This window comes from Struthio camelus, chromosome Z, assembly GCF_040807025.1.
Source record: "Struthio camelus isolate bStrCam1 chromosome Z, bStrCam1.hap1, whole genome shotgun sequence".
In the NCBI taxonomy this organism is placed as follows: domain Eukaryota; kingdom Metazoa; phylum Chordata; class Aves; order Struthioniformes; family Struthionidae; genus Struthio; species Struthio camelus.
Window position 1 is genome coordinate 23,136,341 of NC_090982.1, and position 21,331 is coordinate 23,157,671.

The 21,331-nt window shown below is 38.4% G+C and overlaps 1 protein-coding gene across 3 annotated transcripts in view; it reads right to left on the reverse strand.

Moving 5' to 3' along the window:
* Window positions 1–21,331, reverse strand: part of BNC2 (basonuclin zinc finger protein 2) — a 360,399-nt gene that overhangs the window by 123,372 nt on the left and 215,696 nt on the right. For all 3 annotated transcript variants that reach the window (XM_068928905.1, XM_068928904.1, XM_068928906.1), the window contains 2 exons: window positions 21,003–21,105; window positions 3,554–3,789 (listed from right to left, as the gene is read on the reverse strand). In XM_068928905.1, the coding sequence (XP_068785006.1) occupies window positions 3,554–3,789; window positions 21,003–21,105 (339 nt within the window). The remainder of the gene's footprint in view (window positions 1–3,553; window positions 3,790–21,002; window positions 21,106–21,331) is intronic.

Genomic DNA, 21,331 nt, shown 5'->3' on the forward strand with positions numbered 1-21,331 from the left:
ATACTACAGTTTTCTCTGCCCAGATTGCTTTTTAGAAACACTTTAAGTCAAAACTAGTGTGTTACAAATAATCCCACCTATCTTGTAGCACTAGTACCCACTAGTACTAGTAAAGAAGTACTAGCTGTCTCTCGTTTCTCCTTGAATTATTCTAGATGGGAGAAAACTGGGAGGTTTTTCTCAAAAATTACTGACAGAACTATCTTCTTTTTGGGGGGGAAGAAAGGTCTCATTATGGCTCTTAAACAGAAACAAAACACAATATCTAGTAATACTGCAATAACTGATTTTGAATGGATACATCTGCCCTAAAGATTTTCATTCTTCCAAAAAATTTCTAATCAAGGAAAATGGTAAAATATGTAAAAACTTCCATCATGATTCAGGGCAGTACAGCTCTGACTAATGTGTCAGAGCTTCCCACGGTATGAAATTCTGATTTTGTGTCAGATTTATAAACCTTTGGTGCTACGGATAATTGTCAAACACTGGAACGCTAACCAGGATTATGTATTCTGGAAATCTGCGATGGCAATTCCCATTCATTACTCTGGTAATACTCGTAGTCATTGTGCAAGTTACTTAGGATTTACAGAGAGTTTATGATCTGTATTTCTGAGCACATGTTCCCAAAGCCACTAACTTTCCTCTCTTTTCACACCAAACAGTGATACCCAGCATTTTTTCAAGTTATCAGTTTAGTATATTAATTTTATTACATTAGAAAGAAATAAGCTAGTTTACTGGTAAGCTACTTTACTTTCTAACTACAGCATTATAGCATATTTAAAACTTTTTCTAACTATATATATTTGTATATTTGATAAACAGTGAGTATACGGCACTTAGTAGCATTTGAATAAACTAGGTTATAACTTACACAGGTGTGCACAGATAAGGAAAAGTAACTATACTTCCAGACTTGAGGGTAACACGTTCCTGAATTTACTACAGGTAAGCCTAGCAACAGCCCTATAGTTCTGTGATATTTTGGATAACTTCTTTTGCCACTTCACGCATTTGGTTCTCTCACAGGAGGCTAATACCATTTCCTCAGAAGCTTTCTGCGTGGAGAAGCTAAATCTGAAAATCCCAAACAATTCTATAAAGTAGGCAAGTTCTATAATGTTCTGTAATCTATAATGATTAGTTTCATGGAATAGCTTGTGTTTGCAGGTTACAGTAGCTGCAGTTTTCACTAGTGTGCAATCTTAATGTACCAGTGGTTAAAATACTGCCTATTCCCTTCAAAATTTTCCTGCATGCGCCTTTTCTCCTTTTTATCATATAGTTGCGAGAGTTATTTTTTAAAATAAGAGGATTTGTAGTATCAGAGGTTTGATCGCTTTTCTTAAGATTTCTCATAATATGTGTTTTATTGAGCAGTTTCCAATTTTTTCCATATACCAAGTTTCCTAGCTTTAATGCAAACAAAATTAGAGAGCTACACTAACAGACAGGCTTGACTACGTTAGTTGTAGTATGTCTTCATTTGCCCACTAACACAATCCACAGCCAAGTGCTAACCAAGTCAATATGTGGTAAGACTTTAACAGCTGCCCTTAACTTTCCTTGATAATTATTCTCCTTTAACTGACATAATATTCAATATATTGTTGTTAAATGCAATAATGGTAAAATCCATGCCTTGAGGGCTACACTGTGATTGAGTTTTAGCCAGATAAACTGAACTTTAGCCTAATGGTGTATTATAGGGCTTTACACCATTCAGATACATAGGTCACCATCTGACTCTCTATAAACCTCTATGTAATTATATTACAAGCCATTCTTGCATATCTTAAGATCATTCCAAAAGATAATTAAAACAAAATCAATACGGGCCTGATTTGACAATCTCTATAACAAGGAAACTACTGATTTCAGTCAGTCTGCTTATCCATAAGGGATACTGAATTACATTCTAGGCATGTAATATTACCCCCAATTATTCATGGCATTTAACAAATGGCGATTTTTCTAGCGTTATATCTTAGAAAGGATGCATTTTTACAGGGATTCTTTTGCCAGTCATACTTTTCCAGCCCTTTCAATCAGTGGCATTTAGAATCCAGGAATCTAAAATATGGTGCAGTTTGCACATCGTGCCATTAAAAAAACATCTCTCTATAAATGTCTATCATGTATCTATATTAAGAATCTATAATCTGTAGAAACACATCCATGTATCTCTACGTCTATGGATATCTACATTTATAAATGTATAGATCCCATGTATAAATATCTACACATATCTACAAGTTGTAGATTGGTAAAGGAAAAGTTTAACTCTTTTATATTTGAACGCATGTAACACGTAGCTTTTACAAAACAGATGCCTCACAGAATCCTAAAACAATCTAAGAATTCCATTCGTATACAACTTTATAAGAATAACAGGATCTCATTGTAAGAGTAATAGCTGGTCTATTACTCTTCCTCTAAGACTGTTCGACAATTCAGAACTCTTCTGTGAAAATCTGTATATGCAGCATATTAGAAAATATTTAAGAACATGGAATATAAAGGTACATATTAATTACGTAAGGCTAATTTAGTTCTTTCACATAAAGGACAGAAATTTGAAGAAGAATTCAGAGATACATTCAGAATTCCCCAGATCAGGAATAAATATCCTTATATTTTCTGTGCAGTGACAAGCAAATTATCTTTGCCTAAGATAGTAACGAAATACATCTGAAAAGCTTTGTATTAAATTTGAAAATTCTAGTTTCTGGTGCGTCCACGGGAATAACTGGATGACTTCTGGAAGGTGCTGAGCTCCCACAAAGTAAGTAGCAATTTACAGCACTCGGAATCATGTAGTATTTGATTGTCAGTCAGAAGTAGCCTGGTGAACATGAAATGGAATAAATAACTTTGGAGCCTAAGAGATGATGTACTTTTTCAGATAAGCAGCTATGAATATGCATGGTAATATTCCTAATTAAAGCAAGCCTGTCTGTTTTTTCTGTTTAATAATTTTAGGGTTTTTTAGCCTACTTTATTTTAACCTAGCCACATGTAAAACTTTATTTCAAGCTATCTTTTAAAAATGGCTTTCTAAATAGATTTTTTTCTCATGATATTTTACATTATAGGGATTCTTCCCAACATAAAGACTACCACAACCCTCATTCCATCTATCCCATTGTAGGTATCTAGTTAAAGGAGGAAAGAAAAGCTGAAGAAGCTGCTGACTCAGACCTTAGCTTATGAAGTCAGAGCATAGCTGTTCAAAATCTGCCAGTTGCTTTCATGACTAAGTCAGGCTTGTAGCTAGCTAACCTCACTATTTGCAGTATTTAAGGTATTTCCTACAATAAGCCTAAGCAAGTTCAAAGGAATACTGTGGTACTGAGGAACCTGCATTTTTTTAGCTTGGGTAAAAATGGTGCGTTTTACTCTGCCAATACCATTGTTGGCCTTTCCATATGACACAGTACATTTACCTTCACAACCTTCAATCTCTTTGGGTGCACAGTAACTAACAGTGTAAGGGAAAAAAAGTCAGTTAACTGGGTTTGGCAACATGCTTCACTGCGCTTCCTACCTGAAGGATGTAGCCCCGAACGTAGTCCCGCAGAGTCCAGCCTAAGCCATGTAGAATATGCAACACCTCTTCCTGCTTCAGCACGCTGAAAAGTCGGTCAAGTAGTATCTTCAGTCTCACGGGCACGGCCTGGGTACCGTAGAGCATCAGGCTGCTGATGTCAAACACGACGTTGGACTGCACAATCTCCACTTGGGTTGGGTGGTAGAGGTGCTGAGTACTAAGCTTGTCCAAGGCTGAAAGAGAAGGCGCTAAGAGTAAGAGAGGAGCTAACAAAAAGGCAAGAAAAAAAAAACAGAATTATCTAAGCACATCCAGTTTGGGGGACACATGATGTTTTCCACAGAAATATCACCTTGTTGATTCTTCAACACAGATGCACTCCAAAACAGGCCTAGTTACCAAAGGTCATGTTAACTTTGACTCCTACAGCATAAGGCACTCACTTTAGTATGAAAGACTATGACACTCATAACTCCAAAAGAAATTCTGGAAAATTTATGAATGAACTAATGACCAAGACTGCAGCTGTGCAAAATTAACTGAAACTGTTAGAAGTTTGAGACTGAACCTCTAGCGGGGAAAAAAAAATACATCCTAAACCGCAACTTTTGAAACATTCTAAAAATTAGTTCTATGAGTTATCATACAGCTAATCATGCTGCTACTTGAACTGCTTAGTAAATAATACACTATGGTTCGGTTTACGCTTTTGTATGGATTTTATGTTATTTACTGTGACATGAATAACTTAAAGAGATGAAGGGAAGGAAGGCTTACACGATGCTGGTAATTCTTATCCCCTTGCGAAGTTGAATATGATGGAATTGCATATGGCATCACACCCTTTACTGAGTATCACTGTTTACATTTAATTTTTACACAGCATGTTGCAGCACCTAAGCTTCTGCCTGTTTTTTTTAAATAGAACTTTCTGAGCACTGAAAATAATCTTACAGGGACTTCTCCTCCTCTACTTTGGTTTCTTCTTGGCTTTTGGTCACTGGAGAGTTCATGTACTCTTGATAAATTGCTTTCTTACATCCAGAGCGCAAAGGCCCTTATCATTTACTCGCTGGCTTCATTCAACACATTTACTCCAAGGAATACTTTGTCAAAGAGTTCTGGTTTCCTCATACTTCATTTCTTGCAACTGATTTGTCTGATCTTTCCTATTCTAGTGGTTAAGTCAACTTTGAATAAATAGCTTTAAATATTAATTTAACATTCACAAAAGATAAGGGATTGGCAAGCCTGGGGACTGCAGTCCTGTGTCTCTCCACAGGACATTTATACTGAAGAATGTGAAGGGTGGGATTTTTCTTCCAAAAGCTCTTCTTCCAAAGCACTTCAACTGCACAGGCTTTATGACGTGGGGCTGATTTATTTACAAGGTCTAATGAATGGGATTTGATTGAAGCCTAAACAGATCAAATATTTCCCTACAGTTTCCCCCCCCCGCTCCCCTTTTTTGCATGATATTTTTTGCTGCATGGTTATTTTGCTACTACTGTAACAGATCTGTCATCAAAGTGATTGGCTAGAAAAACCTAGAAAATTGATTTTGTAACTGTAGGTTTTGCTGGATGTGCGTTGAGATTATATGGGTGGTATGCGTGTGTATGTGTGGGAGTTTGTGTAGGTGCGCGCATACACCCCCCCACACACCCACACACACCCACACACACACACCCCCCCACACACGGTAGGGGAGCAACTATATGGAAGGAGTAAAATATTAATACTTAATAAAATACTACTACTATTACCAATAGAAAGAATGCTGCTAATAATATCAATGTTAATAGCTGTAACACATACCAAAGAGTCTCAAAATAATTAAGCATTGATTATAATTTTGTAATAGCCTCTGGAGGCAGGCCTGGATCACGTTAAGCTTTCCACTCAGTTTTACAGAGTAAGACTAGGGCCGAAACAGGTTAACTAGCCTGTCAAAGATTACACAAATCCAGACCACAGTAAAGAACTGAACGCATGTTTCCTAAAACTCTGCCTTGCTCTTTAACCACTGCATCATGCCATACTTCTAATATATTTAATATTTGCCTTTGCTTCTCTTTACTTAAGAAAAAACCCCTATGCCTACCGTGTGGAGAAGCAAGTTCTTTTAGCTAAAGAAGAGAACTGACTTGCTTAAGATTTTAAGGTGGTGGATTCCAATTTGGCCAGAGTCAAAGTGACTGAAAGATGTCTCCATATCTAAAGACTATTAGGTGGATCATAAAACTAACAGATGGGACGAGATTACAAAACCCTGTGGATAATGATCCACTTCATGTAATGTGACTACTCTGAGAATAATAGCTTTGGAAAGGCCAAGATGCAATAGAAATGAAGAAGAAATGAAGAAGAAGAAAAAAGGTCCTTCTGAATGACTAAGCACACTGATTGAACAAAAGACAAAAATTTTTACAAGATAACCTGTACGAATGTTATTGGTCTAAAACATTTGTTTTCAAGCAATATTATCCAAGGACTTCTGCTTCTCAGAACATAAAAACAATTAAGAAGGAGTCCTTTGTTGGATTAACACTCTAAGTGTCAGTGAAATGATCTCCAGTTTGGAGTTGGGGCCTTGTTCTGCAGATCAAGTAATACACAAACAAAGGTAGTGAATTTTATTCTGCTAAAGTACAAGTCAGGATATGCACTGAAATGTGTAATTTATAACACAACAAAGCATGCATTTTTGCATAGGTATGTACCAGAAAGTCTGCAAAATAAAGACAGACTTCATGCTACAGGCAAAAAATAAAAGGTACATGAAGAGGAAGGGATGCATTTGTCCAGTATGAGGAATAATGGTATGGTAAACATCTCAAATTCTCATGGATCATTGATTACTGAAACCACTTGCACTTGCCAGGAGAATTCAACTTTTCATTACAATCCATAACTTATACAATATTATCTCGTTTCTTTAAAAAATTGCTAATAAAATAGTCAGTGGAGATAAATTATTTTCTGTAGTACTCCAGACTGATTTCTTCCTCAGCAATGAACTAATACCTGGTGTTTTAGGAGGATTCAGGAGGCCATTTCTGTAGTTAAGACACATCCTTTTTCTGATAAGAGATAATAAAAGGACCTTAGTCTCATTGCTCTTTCTATAAGGACAAGACTACTAACTTTACCCTCTTGCCAAATCTTAATGTAGATAATTGTATTCTGTTGCCTTGAACCGCCTACGTAATTTCATGTGGACAGAGCCTTCTTCACCATTTCCTGCCCTAAACTGTTGGTTCAATTTGTGTATGCTAATGAACAATGCTGCATTTCCCAGGTGAGTACATTTGACATTATCTACAGTAGTGTATGATTTCATAAGTGCCTCAGAGACTTCAAGATGTAACATGCTATATATAAGAATGAGCTTTATCATACCTGAAAAATGACATAAACAGATGTGTCCTTATTAAGAAGATATCACTGACTGATCATCATGAACTACTCGTTGCAAGTCCCTTCTTTGTGCAGCATGAGGTGTATTACTCATATGCCTTAATGTTTCAGTGGGCTCAAAACTTCACCCAGCAAAGTCTTAACGTTTGTGACTTTTTGGTCATAAACTGCACAATCTTTTCAGAAAAATATCTGTGTTGGGTTCCTCTAGGTGCTTAGACTATAAAAGCTTTCTCTTCACAGCTCAAATCAATTCTTAGCACTGCCCCCTCAGTCTGGTACTCTTCACCTCAGACCGAGCTGAAAGCTGTTCACTGAGCGGGGAAGAAGAGGTCTCGTGAATCTTAACAACATATCCTTTACACAGTAAAGTAATCAAAACTTTTGTGGAACGGGCTACAAAAGGTCCTTCAGTTTTACTATACCAACATACAGCAGAGTAATATTTCCATAGTGTATTCTAAATTTCAAATCTTAAATATTGGTTTCAGGAATACACACAACATGCAAGCTTTCTATCTGTTCTTGTGGTAAGAGAAGTAGAATCCCGTTGTTTACCTCTTGGTCTTAATACACTGCTATCAACCCTTCAATTTTGCAAAAGATACTCACCCAAGTAACCCAAAAAATCTAGAAGGAGTGAATTTTCCTGGCTGAAGGGTTTGAATGCATTGGTGGGCCTTTTTTGGTGGTGGCGTGGTGGTGTTTACATGTGCAATCATGGTAGCTGAAATGAGAGTGGTGTGTTTGAGGGGTGCTGAGAAAATCCAGGTAGCAAAAAGTCAAGCTCACCCAGCTACCTATGCAATCTGCTTGTAACTTTTTTTTCAGGATGAGAGAGGGATATAAAAGGACTGGGTATACCAAGAACTGCATAGCATTTGACATTTACAAGTATCAGGTCAATTACTTTAAGTGCCTAAGTAGAGAGTTAGCTATCTAACTTTAAAAAAAATCTTGGTCAAACATGCTTTCTTATCAACTGTGTGAACATGTAAGGGTGAGGAAAAAGACTTCATAAAAAGTACTGCAAGCCATGTATCTGCAAATGAAAGCTAGTGTTAAAGTTCTTGTTAATAACTGGCTTATCTACACTTTACCAACATGGATAGTAAGCCAACTCCCCCAGATTTTACTGAGACTTTGCACAGTATGATTGGAATTGTAAAGGGGCCATATGAAATTCATATAATATCTATCTTCACATTATAACCTGTAGTACTATGCAAAATCCCAGCCAAAGGCTTTTGATCTATTTATAATATAGCAAACGAACAAATTTAATGTTCCATTTGTGGTGTTTTTAAAATGTAATAAAAGAGGGAGGGTGGAATCTATTTTGCCATTTACATTTTACTATGTTTTCGGGCCCTATGCAATTTAAAGGAAATTAAGTACAAAAGGTGTATTAAAATAAGGCCCAATATCTGAAAAGCCAGAAGATGAAGAGAAAAATCTCTCTTTTTATCCACCCTGTGGCCGGGTCACAGGCCCAGCTATACAAACTTATTCATTGACCTGGGATCCCTTCCTTCCCAATGTGCAGTGGACAATATCAGGCATATTAAAAGCCTTGTTTCTGAATGGATTTGTGTTAAGTAACAGAAATATAAGTATGCAGTAATTTATTTTGTATTTTAAAGCTTTGATTTTTTTTTGAATAGGTAAAATAAAAGCATAAAATTTTTGCCTCTATTACATATAAAAGCATGTTCCGTGTGCTAGTTTTAGTGCAACTAGAGTTGTAAATAAACATACCGGTTGCTAATTTCCTGATCCTCTATGATATTTAGGTGTTCCAGAGGGAGGAAAAAAGGTCTAGTGAAAAATCATTATTTTCAGCTGATCTACCTGGCTGCATACCTCAGAATACCACAGAAGAGAGGCAGTAGGTTACAAAGTCAGAAGATTACTGATCATAAGGGATCTCCTTCCGTTTCAGTTCTAAATTTGGGCATTCCCACTTTTTGATTTTCTTGCAAGCTCTGTAACCGTTTCTCTTATCTACCAGAGAGGGACACAATCTGAGTGCATACACATATGCACATGACAAGACATAATTTAAAAAATACTGTCTTTTGAAATTACTAGATTTGTTCTAGGGGTCAACAGGAATGCAAAAAATAATTTTTCTGCAGTCTGTAACGAGAAATGAAACATACAATAATTCAGGAACTTTCCAGCCATCTTTTATCCAAATAAATGGGACACTCTCTGAAGCAAGAGAACGGATTAAGAGACAGATTAAATATACATAACCAACACAAAAAGATTCCATAACACGGCTGCAACTACAGCATGCAGAGTATGGTAAAACAGATACAGTATTATTAATGGCAATGTGGGGCACTGTAGTTTGCTGTTCATTACTGGTGAACAAGAATAGCTCCACATTTTTCAGTGTTCAAGCTTTCCTTCTTCCTCTTTATCACCAGCCACAGGAAAAGAAGTAACAAACCCATTCAAGAACAGAAGGTTGCCTACCAGTGACTAATTTGCTGGAGGGATACAGCAAGCTACTGCCGTCGTTAAGAGGTGGCCTGAGCTAGCCTCCCTTGGGATGCATTTTTAATACCACCTGCCACATGGGGTAATGTGATGCACTTTATAGGTGAAAAAATTTGCTCTTGAAAAGCGTCATGCTTAGAAGGTGACCATGGATAAGAAAGCTTGCCACCGCCTATCAGATGGCTCAAATATTTTGATGATCTAGGAAATTATCCTACTCACCCCCTTACTCAAGCACAGAGAGGGAAAGACTTTAACATTTTTATGCGTGGTTGAACATCCTGAATCAGTCTGGGCATAAATACCAACTATAATATGGCATCCTTTGGCTATCTCCATTTCACTCCTGTCTTCCTCCCTGTCACAATTTAATCGAGATTGAAGAGAAACATTCACTAAGCTGCTGTAGCTTTTAAAAGGTCATGGAAGGAGAGGAAATAAAGTATATTCTGATCCATAGACAAAAACAACTTCTCCTTCTGACTTTTACAGTATTTAAAAGCTAATAATGGAAACCATTTGCCAAATGCATTTAGTCCCTGACAGAGGGACACATATGTGATCTCCTAATTTACAGCTTGCATGTACAGATGTTCACACTTAGTAAAAGGTTTCTTAATAGCATTTTAAAATTAAATGTGTGTTGATAATAGGTGTTTCAAACCCAAACAACACAGCAACTGAACTGATAAATGTCTTCATGCCTCACCATGCCTCATGCTCTAACAACATTTTTATAACAGATCAAAAAAAAAAAAAGCGCTTCAGTTGCATGTACACAAAATAAATGTTATTAAAAAAAGTCTGAATGAAATCTTTCATTAATTTTTGCCTCTATGATCTGATTCCAAGTTGAAGCACTTAGATTGCTACTAGGTTTATGTAGCCGAAAGCAGAACCACAGTTTGTTCACAGACGTTGCTTGCTGTCTGCATTTTTTTTTTATCCCTTTGCAAAACTTTGAACCCCATCCAGCTTTGACACACTGCCTCTTCAGTTAATAACTATCAAGTTTCCCCTTGTCTCCTGTCTACTTTTCTTTGAGGCAATTGCGCACTCAGCACCCCGAGATAATAACACACATCTATAAGATAAAAGCAATGGCATTAATGTAATTGTCTGCCTTTCTCTCTTTAGCCTAATCTTTTTTTTCCTTCAGTTTTGACTGCCTCTGTGACACCTGTTTTTGTCTCCTCTGATCCTACGACAGGTTTTCCGCTGACAAGGTTTTTGCCTGACAGAGATTCTGCCAGACAAGAACATAATAAAATATGAAGAACTGCTTGTCAGAGTTTCTGCCAATGCTCGCATGAAATAGGGGGAAAAAAAATCCTGACTTTTTTTAAAGGGGCCCTGTGCTGGTCGCTTTTGGCCTGTCAGGAAAACAGCCTCCCTGGCCAATTCCTGCAAGCCAAACAGGTGTTTTCTTTTAGTTTTTTTTTTTTCTATATACAAAAACTTTGCTTCGATAGTGGAAACTGTGATTATAGAGGGGAAAAAAACCCTTTTCCCTAATTTGTTGCCTATGAAATGAAGGTTAGAACTAACTTTGACTGTGTATTGGTACATGATGAGCACTTTTTTAAACTCACAACTGACCTTTAAATAAATAAATAAATAAATAAATAAATAAAGCAGTTGGCTTTTTTCCTCCTCTTTCTTGATGATATCTAACGTGTTCAAAAAAAGAGCAGTAAGGGACCTTCACTCCTAGGTCCCTGAGAAACATCTGGGCTGTTAGACATGGGCACACTGTATAAATGGAAAGGAGGACACCTGACTATAGGGACCACAACAAGGAAGAGACAGAGCCTCTGGTCTGCTGCAGGATCTCGAGCCTACAGCTTACTCTGTCACTGTGTGCATTTGGGGCTACATGAAGGAGGACTTAAGCAGGGACGATTATCCTGATGGAGAAGCACATGCAGTTGAATGAAGCGAGGGCCCAGGGTACAGCTGCCTTTGTGTGTGCTGATATCACTTGTCACCTGTGGTAGGGACAGCAACTACTGATCAGCCCATCGTCTCAGGGCTGGGTGCACCAACAGGCCCGAACTGCCCTGACCAGCCTCCCCGGAGATGTCCACCTTGCGTCCTCAGCCCATGGGTCCAGAATCTCCATTTAAGCTCAGGTCTGGGCCTTCAGTCCCTGCCCGAGCTATGCTGCGGGTGAGCTTGTCTCCAGTCCTGCCTCTGGCAATGTCTCCTTTTGTTCCTAACTGGAGCCCCTGGATGGACCCTGGACCTCATCCACTGCTTGCGGTATCTGGGGCTCTTTATGGACCCTGTTACCAGTCCCCAGCTCTGCCCACCTTGTTCAGTCCCTGGGGGACTTTGCCCTGTCAGTGTGGGGATAGCCTGTACTGGGGCCACCTTTGGCTTCTGGCTCAGTTCCCCTCATGGAGCAGCCCCAGTCTTGCTGCTCCTTGATACACAGATTGGCACTGTCACTGCTGAAACCTACAATTTATAATGGAAGACACTGAATTAATATGACTCACCTTATAACTTGGCTAGTCTTTCACCCTCAAGCTTCCCTATCTCCTAATTTTCAGAGTCTCATGCTTCCTTCCTATCAGGCATTCACCTATTCTTAAAGCTATTCTCTCCCCTTATCAACAGTGACATTTCAGCCCACTGAAATGGGGCATTTGTAATGGGGTTAATACTATCTGGCTAACATACTAAAAAGACAGAAGCACATCTGGGAATCCTGGACTGGTCATCTGGATTTGGAGCACCTCCATCTTAATCCTAATGCACCTCCATCTTAACCCCTAATTTAAGATCCTAATCATAAATTCAGTTAAGTGTGACTTGTAGACGCATAGAAAAATCGAGGCTAACAAGGACCACTGTAGATCATCTCGCCAAGTCTTCTGTTGAGAGCAGAGCCTTAGATTAGGTAATACAGGGCCCTGTTAAACTGAGTGTTGAATATTTCCAGTGAAGGACATTCTACCACTTCCCTAGGCAACCTATACCATCTTTTATGCAGCCTTGACAATTGTAATGAAAATGCAACGGGCATTGCCCACCTGTTAAGAAACATTTTTCTATTGGGATGCAGTAGAAAAATACTGTTTTGTAGAGGCATTTCACAAAGGCATGCTGATGCCATGGTGGTATATCAATCTTGGTGTAGCTCTGGTTCAAGCCTATGAAATGCTTTTCCACATGGGGTAAAGTACCTCGTTTTTTCCTGGAAAACTTGCTGTCCTAAAGGTGCTGACAGCTGAAGATGTTCAGACTCTGGGAAGACTGGGTCAAACAGTTAGCTCTACCCTTCCCAACATCAATCTTTCCCACCCCCCAGCAACTAAACAAGACACTTTGGAGAGATTGCCATAAAGTTCATGCGCTGTGACCATTTCACACTGCTCCTGTTAAATATACTTCAGCAAATTTGACCGTAATCAATTACAATATAATTAGAGAAGTATTTGAGACTCATGTTATATACTTCTTGTGTTATCTGTTCTATTTCTAAAATCCAGATGGAAATGGGATAATAAAGTAACACTGTTGTCTGCTAAATTAATCTGGGGAAAGTTTCCTCATAATGCTACAACTCAAGTCAAAGTTCTTCCTAGTGTGTAAAAAAACTTATGGTTTTCCCAGCCAGTCAGCTTCACATTTGCAAAACAGAAAGGAGAGGTAAAGTTACCCATGGTATTATCGTTACTCTGTAACATCTGAAAGCAATATGAAATTTTTATTCTTGCAATCAAATCCCATTTTAACCTTCTGAAGCTACACCGAATGGAGTGGTAGGGTTTGTTTCATTTATAACTCTTTCAATTTGTGTTCTGCTTAACCTAGTGAACTCTACTTAATTAAGATGTTCCTATAAACAATTAAGCTTCTTGTAGGATCGTTAAGAAGATATAAAAATTTATGATGTAATAAAGTGTAATAAAATGATAAAGTGGTTAGCACATCACAGCAATTCATGTGCAGCAGCATAGGTGTTAAAAGAGACAAGTAAGCAGGTACCATCACCTAGACATCCTGGAGATCTATGAGTGCGAGTTATAGAAGTCCACAACTGCTGCCCCAGAAATCTGCTGGCGATTTGTGCTTGCAGCTCCCATACAATTTATTCTACTGATTTAGGAATCTAGCAGCAAGCTGCAGACACTCTGTTGCTTCTATGCTCAAGCTATGCCACACGGTGAACTTCATATCAGCACACCTAAGGGGATAAGCTCAAGGAATTCACCTACTTTTCCAAAGCAGAGCCTCACTATATCTGAAAAGAGTAATTCTAACTCAAGTGTATTTCCTCTCAGTGCTAAAAAAATCATTTTTTTTTGCCTTTGCTCCATTTTTTACATAGTAAGCCTATTCTTTTCCTTAACGGATTCTCTCTTAAGAAGAGATGACTGGTTTTCCATGACATCTCCCAGAATTTTACCCCATGTTACTGAGTATGCAAAATGGGATAAAGCCTTCTTTGTAAAATGCAATTTAAATCATGATGGACAGCACATAACAATACCTTGCACTTCTGTAATACCCTTAGTCTAAACCTCTCTGGACATTTTATAGCTAGTCAAGGTAGATCATAGCTATAAAAGTGTCTTATGTAACTGGGAAATTGAGGTACTGGGAAGCAACTTGAAAGAGATTGCAAAAAGTAAGTCAGCAACAGATATGGATAATGAAGCTTTGGACCATATTATGGTCTCAGTTTATATTACCAGGAAAAGAACAGACAAAGGCAGATAATTTATACCTGCAATCATTAAACCTCTGTTTTGTCCTCAAAATGCTGTTCCGGTGCTGGAAGCAAGTTATTCTCGGCCCAGAGAATAACCTGTGTCTACCTGATCTACCTAACAAATACATGTAATCTCTAGATATAAACGTTATAAAACCTGTCCACAAAACAGAGGACTAAAGCAGAAATACTGGCAATTCTTTTTTAATCGTTACAGAGTACCGCTTATTTTTATAGCCACTTTCTTGTAAAGTACATCAGCAGCAAGGCAGTGAACACAGGTATACGCAGCAAGAGGGCACGATGCCCTCCAGTCATACAGAAAGGGGTTGGGATTCTCAGTAGGAGAAGAATTCTGCTTTTGTACAAAAGGTGTTTCTGCAGGTATAAATAAACGGCAGTGTATTCCTCTAAGGCAGGGCTGAGAAGAGTCGCCTGCAAATCTGTTACCAATACAAAGCAATCTGACTGCCAGGATGTCTCTTTTCAAATAAGAGTTGCTAATGAGCTGGAAGTATTAATCCCAGTTATGTGAGACTACAAAGTGTGACTAGTGCATTAAATTTTTTTCTACAGTAAAGTGTTCATAATGAGAAAAGACTTCGCTTTGGGATGTAAACATAGTGCAAACCAGCAGGAAAGGGCATTGTATTTCATCGCGGTAATGATCTGTTCTGGGCTTAACCAGCACTGGAGTGGTTTTTAGCTGACTTTGCTTACTGTCTGGTCAGCGATAATCTCACCTGGGCCATGCCCAGGGGATGTTAGCATTTTCAGAATCAGGGCCATGAGCCAAGAGTGTCATGGGAGGGAGGTCTAACCTCTTTCTGATCGAGGTAAGCATGAAGATGTCCTGGGGGTAGCAGGGAAGAAGAGAGAAAAGATTTCAGTCTGAATGGATCCCCCAGGGGAATCCAAGGAAGGCAGGAGGTGTGAGTGCCAACATACGAATGTTAGTGCCTAGAGGACTTGCATGAGAGTTAAACCCTTGACCACAGGGTTATGTAGGCATCTGCTGAATACAAGGATGGAGAGAGCAGTATTTTCAATTCGGTCTTAGGATAACCAAGCATTGTTTTATTTCCTGTCACTTGCATCTTATAAACCATGATAGCAATATTATTTATTCTGGTTGCCTTAATACTCGGATATCTTCATCTGCTTTTACCTCAGCTTGACTTGTATTAAGAAAGATCTCAGAGTAAACAAAGGCAGGCACTGTCACATCATTCCTACTGCTGTGGCAGTCTTTAAAACCAGACACTGGGGCCAGAGTGCCCACAGGATAATAGTGTGCAGCTTCTCTGGACAGTTTCGGAGCTACTAGTGAAGGGAAGGAAAAAGGGGAGGCATAGGCAGAAAGGAGATCTGGATGAAAAAAGTGATTACCACTAATAAAGGTTAATCAGGTAAGATTCCTGAGTAGCAACTGAGTAATGAAAAATATGCCTCAAACTTCAGGGTCTTAAGGAAGTTATGACAGATGGATTAAAAGGATTTTGTCAGTAAAATCCAGGGAAAGCCAGACTAGATCTAAAATAATTTTGCTTTAAAAGTCATGAAGAGCTAGCTTTTGTTATCAATAAACTGGAGAGATTTCTTTGCTGAAAATCTCTGTGTAAAAAGATGAGATCTATGATGTTCTCCAGTTATTTTAAAGTATTTTAAAGAACTGATTCTAAACTATAGAGAAGGAAAGAAGTATGTTTGGCATGCTAAGATTATGATTTGCTTTTAAATCCTACGGAACAATATAATGTATATAATATAACCCATTTATTCTACCACAAAGTTGTAATAATAAGATTACATTTCTCCTTTTCCCTGCTAGTATTTTTTCCTCTGTTATCTTCATTTTTAAGGAAAGAACAACATGGCAGTTCTGCCAGTTTTTAAAGAGACTCTAAGACCTGTAACAATGGGAGTGGTTTGGGGTAGGGGGAGATTGGAGTTGATCTTTAATTTTGCAAACCTGGATCTCGTTCCCTCAATAGCTTTAGACCGAGACAAATTCAGCTGCTGTTCATTTTTAATTCAACATAGCACTCCTCTTACTTTTCCTCTCACTCCCATGCAGCTCATGTTTAAAGCCTAAACCTTTCTCCTAGACCAAGTCCTCAGAGCAGCTTCAGGGTAAAGAAAGATGCAATTTCTAAACTTTCTATGGCATTTCTTATTTTTCTTTTATTTATTGTCCTTCCTTTCTTTTGCTTTCTCTCCAACACTCTCTCAGCTGACAACTCTACAAATTACCATATAGAAATGGCCGCTCAGCCACTCGGAATGAACAAGGAGTCTCCGTCATGTCATGCATGTGAGTCTGTGATAGCGCATCCTCCACTGGCTGGTAGGGCTGCTGTTCTGATTGTTGGTCTCATTCGCAGCAAGCTAGTGCATGCATTATACAAACACTGACAACCGAAAACTTCCTTCACAAGATGAAAGTCTAATCCACGTGGTGAGTCTCAGCATGAATACTCACCGGATGGCAACTTCTGAACCAAAAAGGAGTAATGGATTTGCACTATGGGCTGCAATCTGCAACTCTGTGCCTATCGTATTAAAACCTAAAGGCACTTGATTTCAGAGTTACTAGAGAAAAGGCCTGGCCGAGTCCCTGGTTAGAGATGAGGCCATACATAGTTCATACTCTGAGGTACACCTTGGAGAGGCACTAAAGCATACTAGAATGAAGAGGCCAGCCCAGAGCTGCCCTGATTGGCATGATGCAGAGGAAAAGGCTTAGCAAAGATTACTGGGGAACTCAAGACCAGCTTGCTTTGAGAGAAAAAAGTGCACAAGGAAGAGAGCAAAAATGTTCACAGGCTACCTCATTTCCCTGAGCAGACTGAATAGTGTGAAATTCAGCTGGTCCAAGAATGCACAATATACCAAAAACACCCAGGAAAAAGAAATGGTTCTGCTCACCGATGTCTAATTGAGTTTTACCAGTGATCAGTTTGAGGATAAGATAAGGAACTAATATTTTTAACATTCTGACTCTCTTTGAAGCAATGGAACAATGATTTTAGAGAAATTTAATAAAACTGTTTATAACATAGTCTTTTAATTGTTATGAAGTCTGAGATAACTGGAACTCAACTTACTGAAAGAGAATGAGAGTCAAACCATTTTAGCACAGTAGGATGTATTTCATCTTGACGCACTTTTTTAGAGTGTGTTTATAAATGAGGGTAGACTGTATCTCCTATTGACAGTGTATTGGGTCTATTGATCTGTTAGACCAGGTACAATAAAATAATTTCTGCTAGTGGCATAGTAATCCTTATTCTTGCATCAATGACAAGCATACAAGCCAAAATGCAATGTCTATGAAATTCTCATGGCTTTACTGCAGACTTGCATAATTTCTCATAGGCTAAGATACTTCTCTTAGAGGAAGTGGATGGCAATTTTTTTTCATTATTTCCTTTAAACTTTGAGTGAGTGAATTTCTGTGCTAAAGCTAGTAAAACATCATGACTATCTCCTTAAGTCTGTTACTTGTAATATAACAAAAGTATTAGGTAAAGAAACTAAGAAAATCTTGAATTTTTTTTTTTGCAGTCATCTTGCTCTTATATTCTTTAAAAACAACAAAGTAGCAGTTGCCTGTACTGAAATCAATTTTCCCATATAATTCTACTATTACGATTTTACTAAATTCATTTTTCATATGGGCTATACAAAGTATCTTAACCATTTTTAAAAAATAGCAAGAAAAATATTGTCTGTCTGCCTGCTTGAGGCCTTAGAAATGGTTTATCCAATTTAAACAATTTATCGGTTGTTTTAGTAAATAAATCTCTATCCAAACTGACAATATAAAAGCTACATTTCAGCTCAAAAAAAAAAAAATTAAAATTCCAGTTCTCCAAATTCCTTAACAAATCCAGATAGTCACACTAGAAATACCCAATTTCTCTTTAAGCACAGCAGTACTACAGAACGTTGCTATGCTCTGTGCAGCTTTTGGCTTCAACCTTAAAAACCCTGATGGCTGGATTACCACTATAGCACAAGGGTGCAGGGTCAAAACTCGATAAACTGAACTTTTGCCAACAGAAACATTTATCTTGCCACAGAAGAACTCCTTTGATGAATCTGTTCATATATTGACATCCTACTTCTGGCACCTCCAAACAGAAAAAAAATCAAACTTGTAGGAAACACTTCCTTTTAAGATGTGTGCAGCTCATTTTAGGTGCAGGAAGAAAAAGCATGATAAAGACAATGGAAATAGGAAAAAAGAAAATAGGCCCATAGCTGCTAAGTTTAATAATACTATGGTGGCTGTATGCCCTTTCCTTCTCACTCCAAGAGTTCCAACATTTGAAACGGGCAGTTATTAACATGCATTAACTCTGCACAGATCTGTCAAGCAAAGCATGCAAAGACTGCAATTCTAAGCTATTTTTGATCTATTCAGTTAATTATGATCCCAGGTTATCAAAACTGAACAAGCATGGTACTTCCTGTTGGAAACACCTATTCTTTGATAATTACATTCAACAAAGCACTACATCATGTGTCAGGGATGAGAGCTGAAATTCATTAATAAAAATCAGAAGAAAATCCTTCAATTAAAGCAGCAGGAAATACTATTTGCATTCAAGGAATAACTTCTCGAAGTACAGTGTTAACAGCTTAAAGGAAATCGCTTCCGAACAGCAACCTGATTCTGTGATTTTGAAATCCAGGTGCTACAGTACAATGATTTAATCAGTCTCCTAAATGTTGCCCTCAAAATTCTGGAAAGCAGTTAAGGTCAACAACTGAAGCAGATGCAGCACAGTCGTGAGGAACTAATTTATAAACCTGTGCTTTGAGTGTGTATATGAAACATACATCTGACTAGTCTTGCTCTGCCATAAAATGTAAATACTCTAGATGAATTATATGAAACTACAAAAAGAACTAAAAAGAAGAACTAAAAAACAGAAGAACTAAAAGTAAGCAAAAGAACTAAACAAAATACCCTAAACCTAAAAACAAACCCAGAGCATTCTTTTCTAGGTGTAGTAGTAAAACAAATACTTTGTATTAATGTATAGCTGCACTTTGGTTTTGTACATTGTTTTTCTGTTGGGAACGTTAAGCACTCAGATATAAGAGCAGATGATGTACCCCTGATTATCACGTTCCCCTTCCAACCTTTTGGATTTGATATAAGACAGGGCCATTTCCGTTAAACACACTGTGGTGATCTCAGATTACTTTCATATATTCCGATTTTGAATCCAACCGCCTCACAAAGGGGAATTTACCAGAAGAATCTGACCACACATTACTTCTACGGGGCAATGGTTAAAAACAAAAAAGTGGGATACTCATATGCCAGAATCTAAACGTTAGACTGCTGATTTCTGTTACTGAACAGGAAGAGTCACCCTGGCAAACAGCTAGACAAGTTCGTCCCATCTGTGGATCAGCAAAGCCTCAGATGCTGATTCTACACAACGCCTGAAGCATGCCCAGGCTCCAGAAACTCTGTGAGGTTTAGCGATCCCTCCAAGAAAAGTGAGCCGGGCTACGCTGTGTCTGAAGATATCTTGACAAGAATTAAGAGGAACAAAAATCAGCTCCGTCCCCAGAGAATCTAGTGTATAATAAACTTGCAATCAACTACCCACTTGCCGTGGCTGGGGTATTGTTGGGCAGGCTGTATGCATTACTGTGAAGTGACACAGGACTGCCTCATACCTGCACGGCTGCCTTCCTTTCCAGGTATGTGAATGCTTTAAAAGCTCCTATGGCACTCCATGCTGTTGAGTTTTGTTGAGCATTCACGCTTGTCAGCATGCTCAGGCACATGCACTAAGTAAGCAGAAATCAAGTGCATGGTAGGAGGGAAGTATTGAACTTCCACCCCTCATCTCATCAAAGTAAAATAAAATTTATAAAATATAACCCACTGAACGTTTGGCAGAAGTGGGGAATGAAGAGCATGCTTGCTTACGTGCCAATAGCTGGGCTGTGAGAAGAAACCTCAGAAACTAATTCCTTCACCAAACACAGTAATCTTTCTCTATTTTTCCCCTCTTTTCATTAAATCATTCCAGAACGTAGGTGTCCTTCTTATTTGCCTTCTAATTGTGTCTACAGAGACTGTACTGAACATGATCTCTCTCTCAGAGCTTACTGACTGTTTAGGAAAAAAGGAAACCAAACATACAAAATAGTAAAGGAAAAAAAAAAAAAAAAGAGAGAGAGCTCTGAACAATTAGCGTATATTTATGTCTACAGATAGGAGCTAGGGATTCCAATCCCTCTGTCCTTTCTTCCTCTACTTACACATGGGGAAGAGAGAGATTCACTTCACAGATCATACATGCACGCTTTCGGTGAGCCACATAGGGTACACTGGCTTCATTCTGACATCCGGGCTCTGAAAGGCTGACGTGGGTATGCTTGAATTTCCGTTAGGCTCAGCGACTTACTGGCTGATGCTTATTTGCAATATGAACTCCGCTGTGCAACCATACTATAAACTTTTTGCCTTTCTGCTGAGACCTGTTAGCACAGCGTTATTTCCTGGAGGCCAGAATATACTCTTTGAGCTTAACACAAGCTGTTAAACTCCGTCGGCACTTTTAGTCATTGCCAGAGTAACAGACCTTGGCTTTTCCATCCTAGAAATTGATGTAAAAAAACATGCACATGCACGCGCAGACTGCACACACATGCACGTACAGACAGATACCACTACTGTCATTGCTCCAGCTCTTAGTAATTAAAGATACTGAGAAAGATGGACACAATAGCAAAGATAAGACTAGAACAGAGATATCTTACCATGTGCCACCCAGCCATGTTTACACTGATCACAGGTTCTCAGGTTAATCTTTCCTGGCTGAAAACATTCACACGTGCAATTTACCAGTGTACAGCGGATGGCCTGGAAAAAGAAAAAGAAAAGGCATATTAATGTTTTTCTCCCCTCCTTGTACAAATCTGTTGAGAGAGCTAGAAAGGAACTAACTGTACAGCAAAAAAACCTTCTAACATTCACAGCCTTGTTCATTCTTTTAAGTGGACATTCATTTTCTTTCAAAAACATACATCAGTATGCCTGAGCAATGACAAACAAAAATGCTTATTCAATAATAACATATTCAGTTATT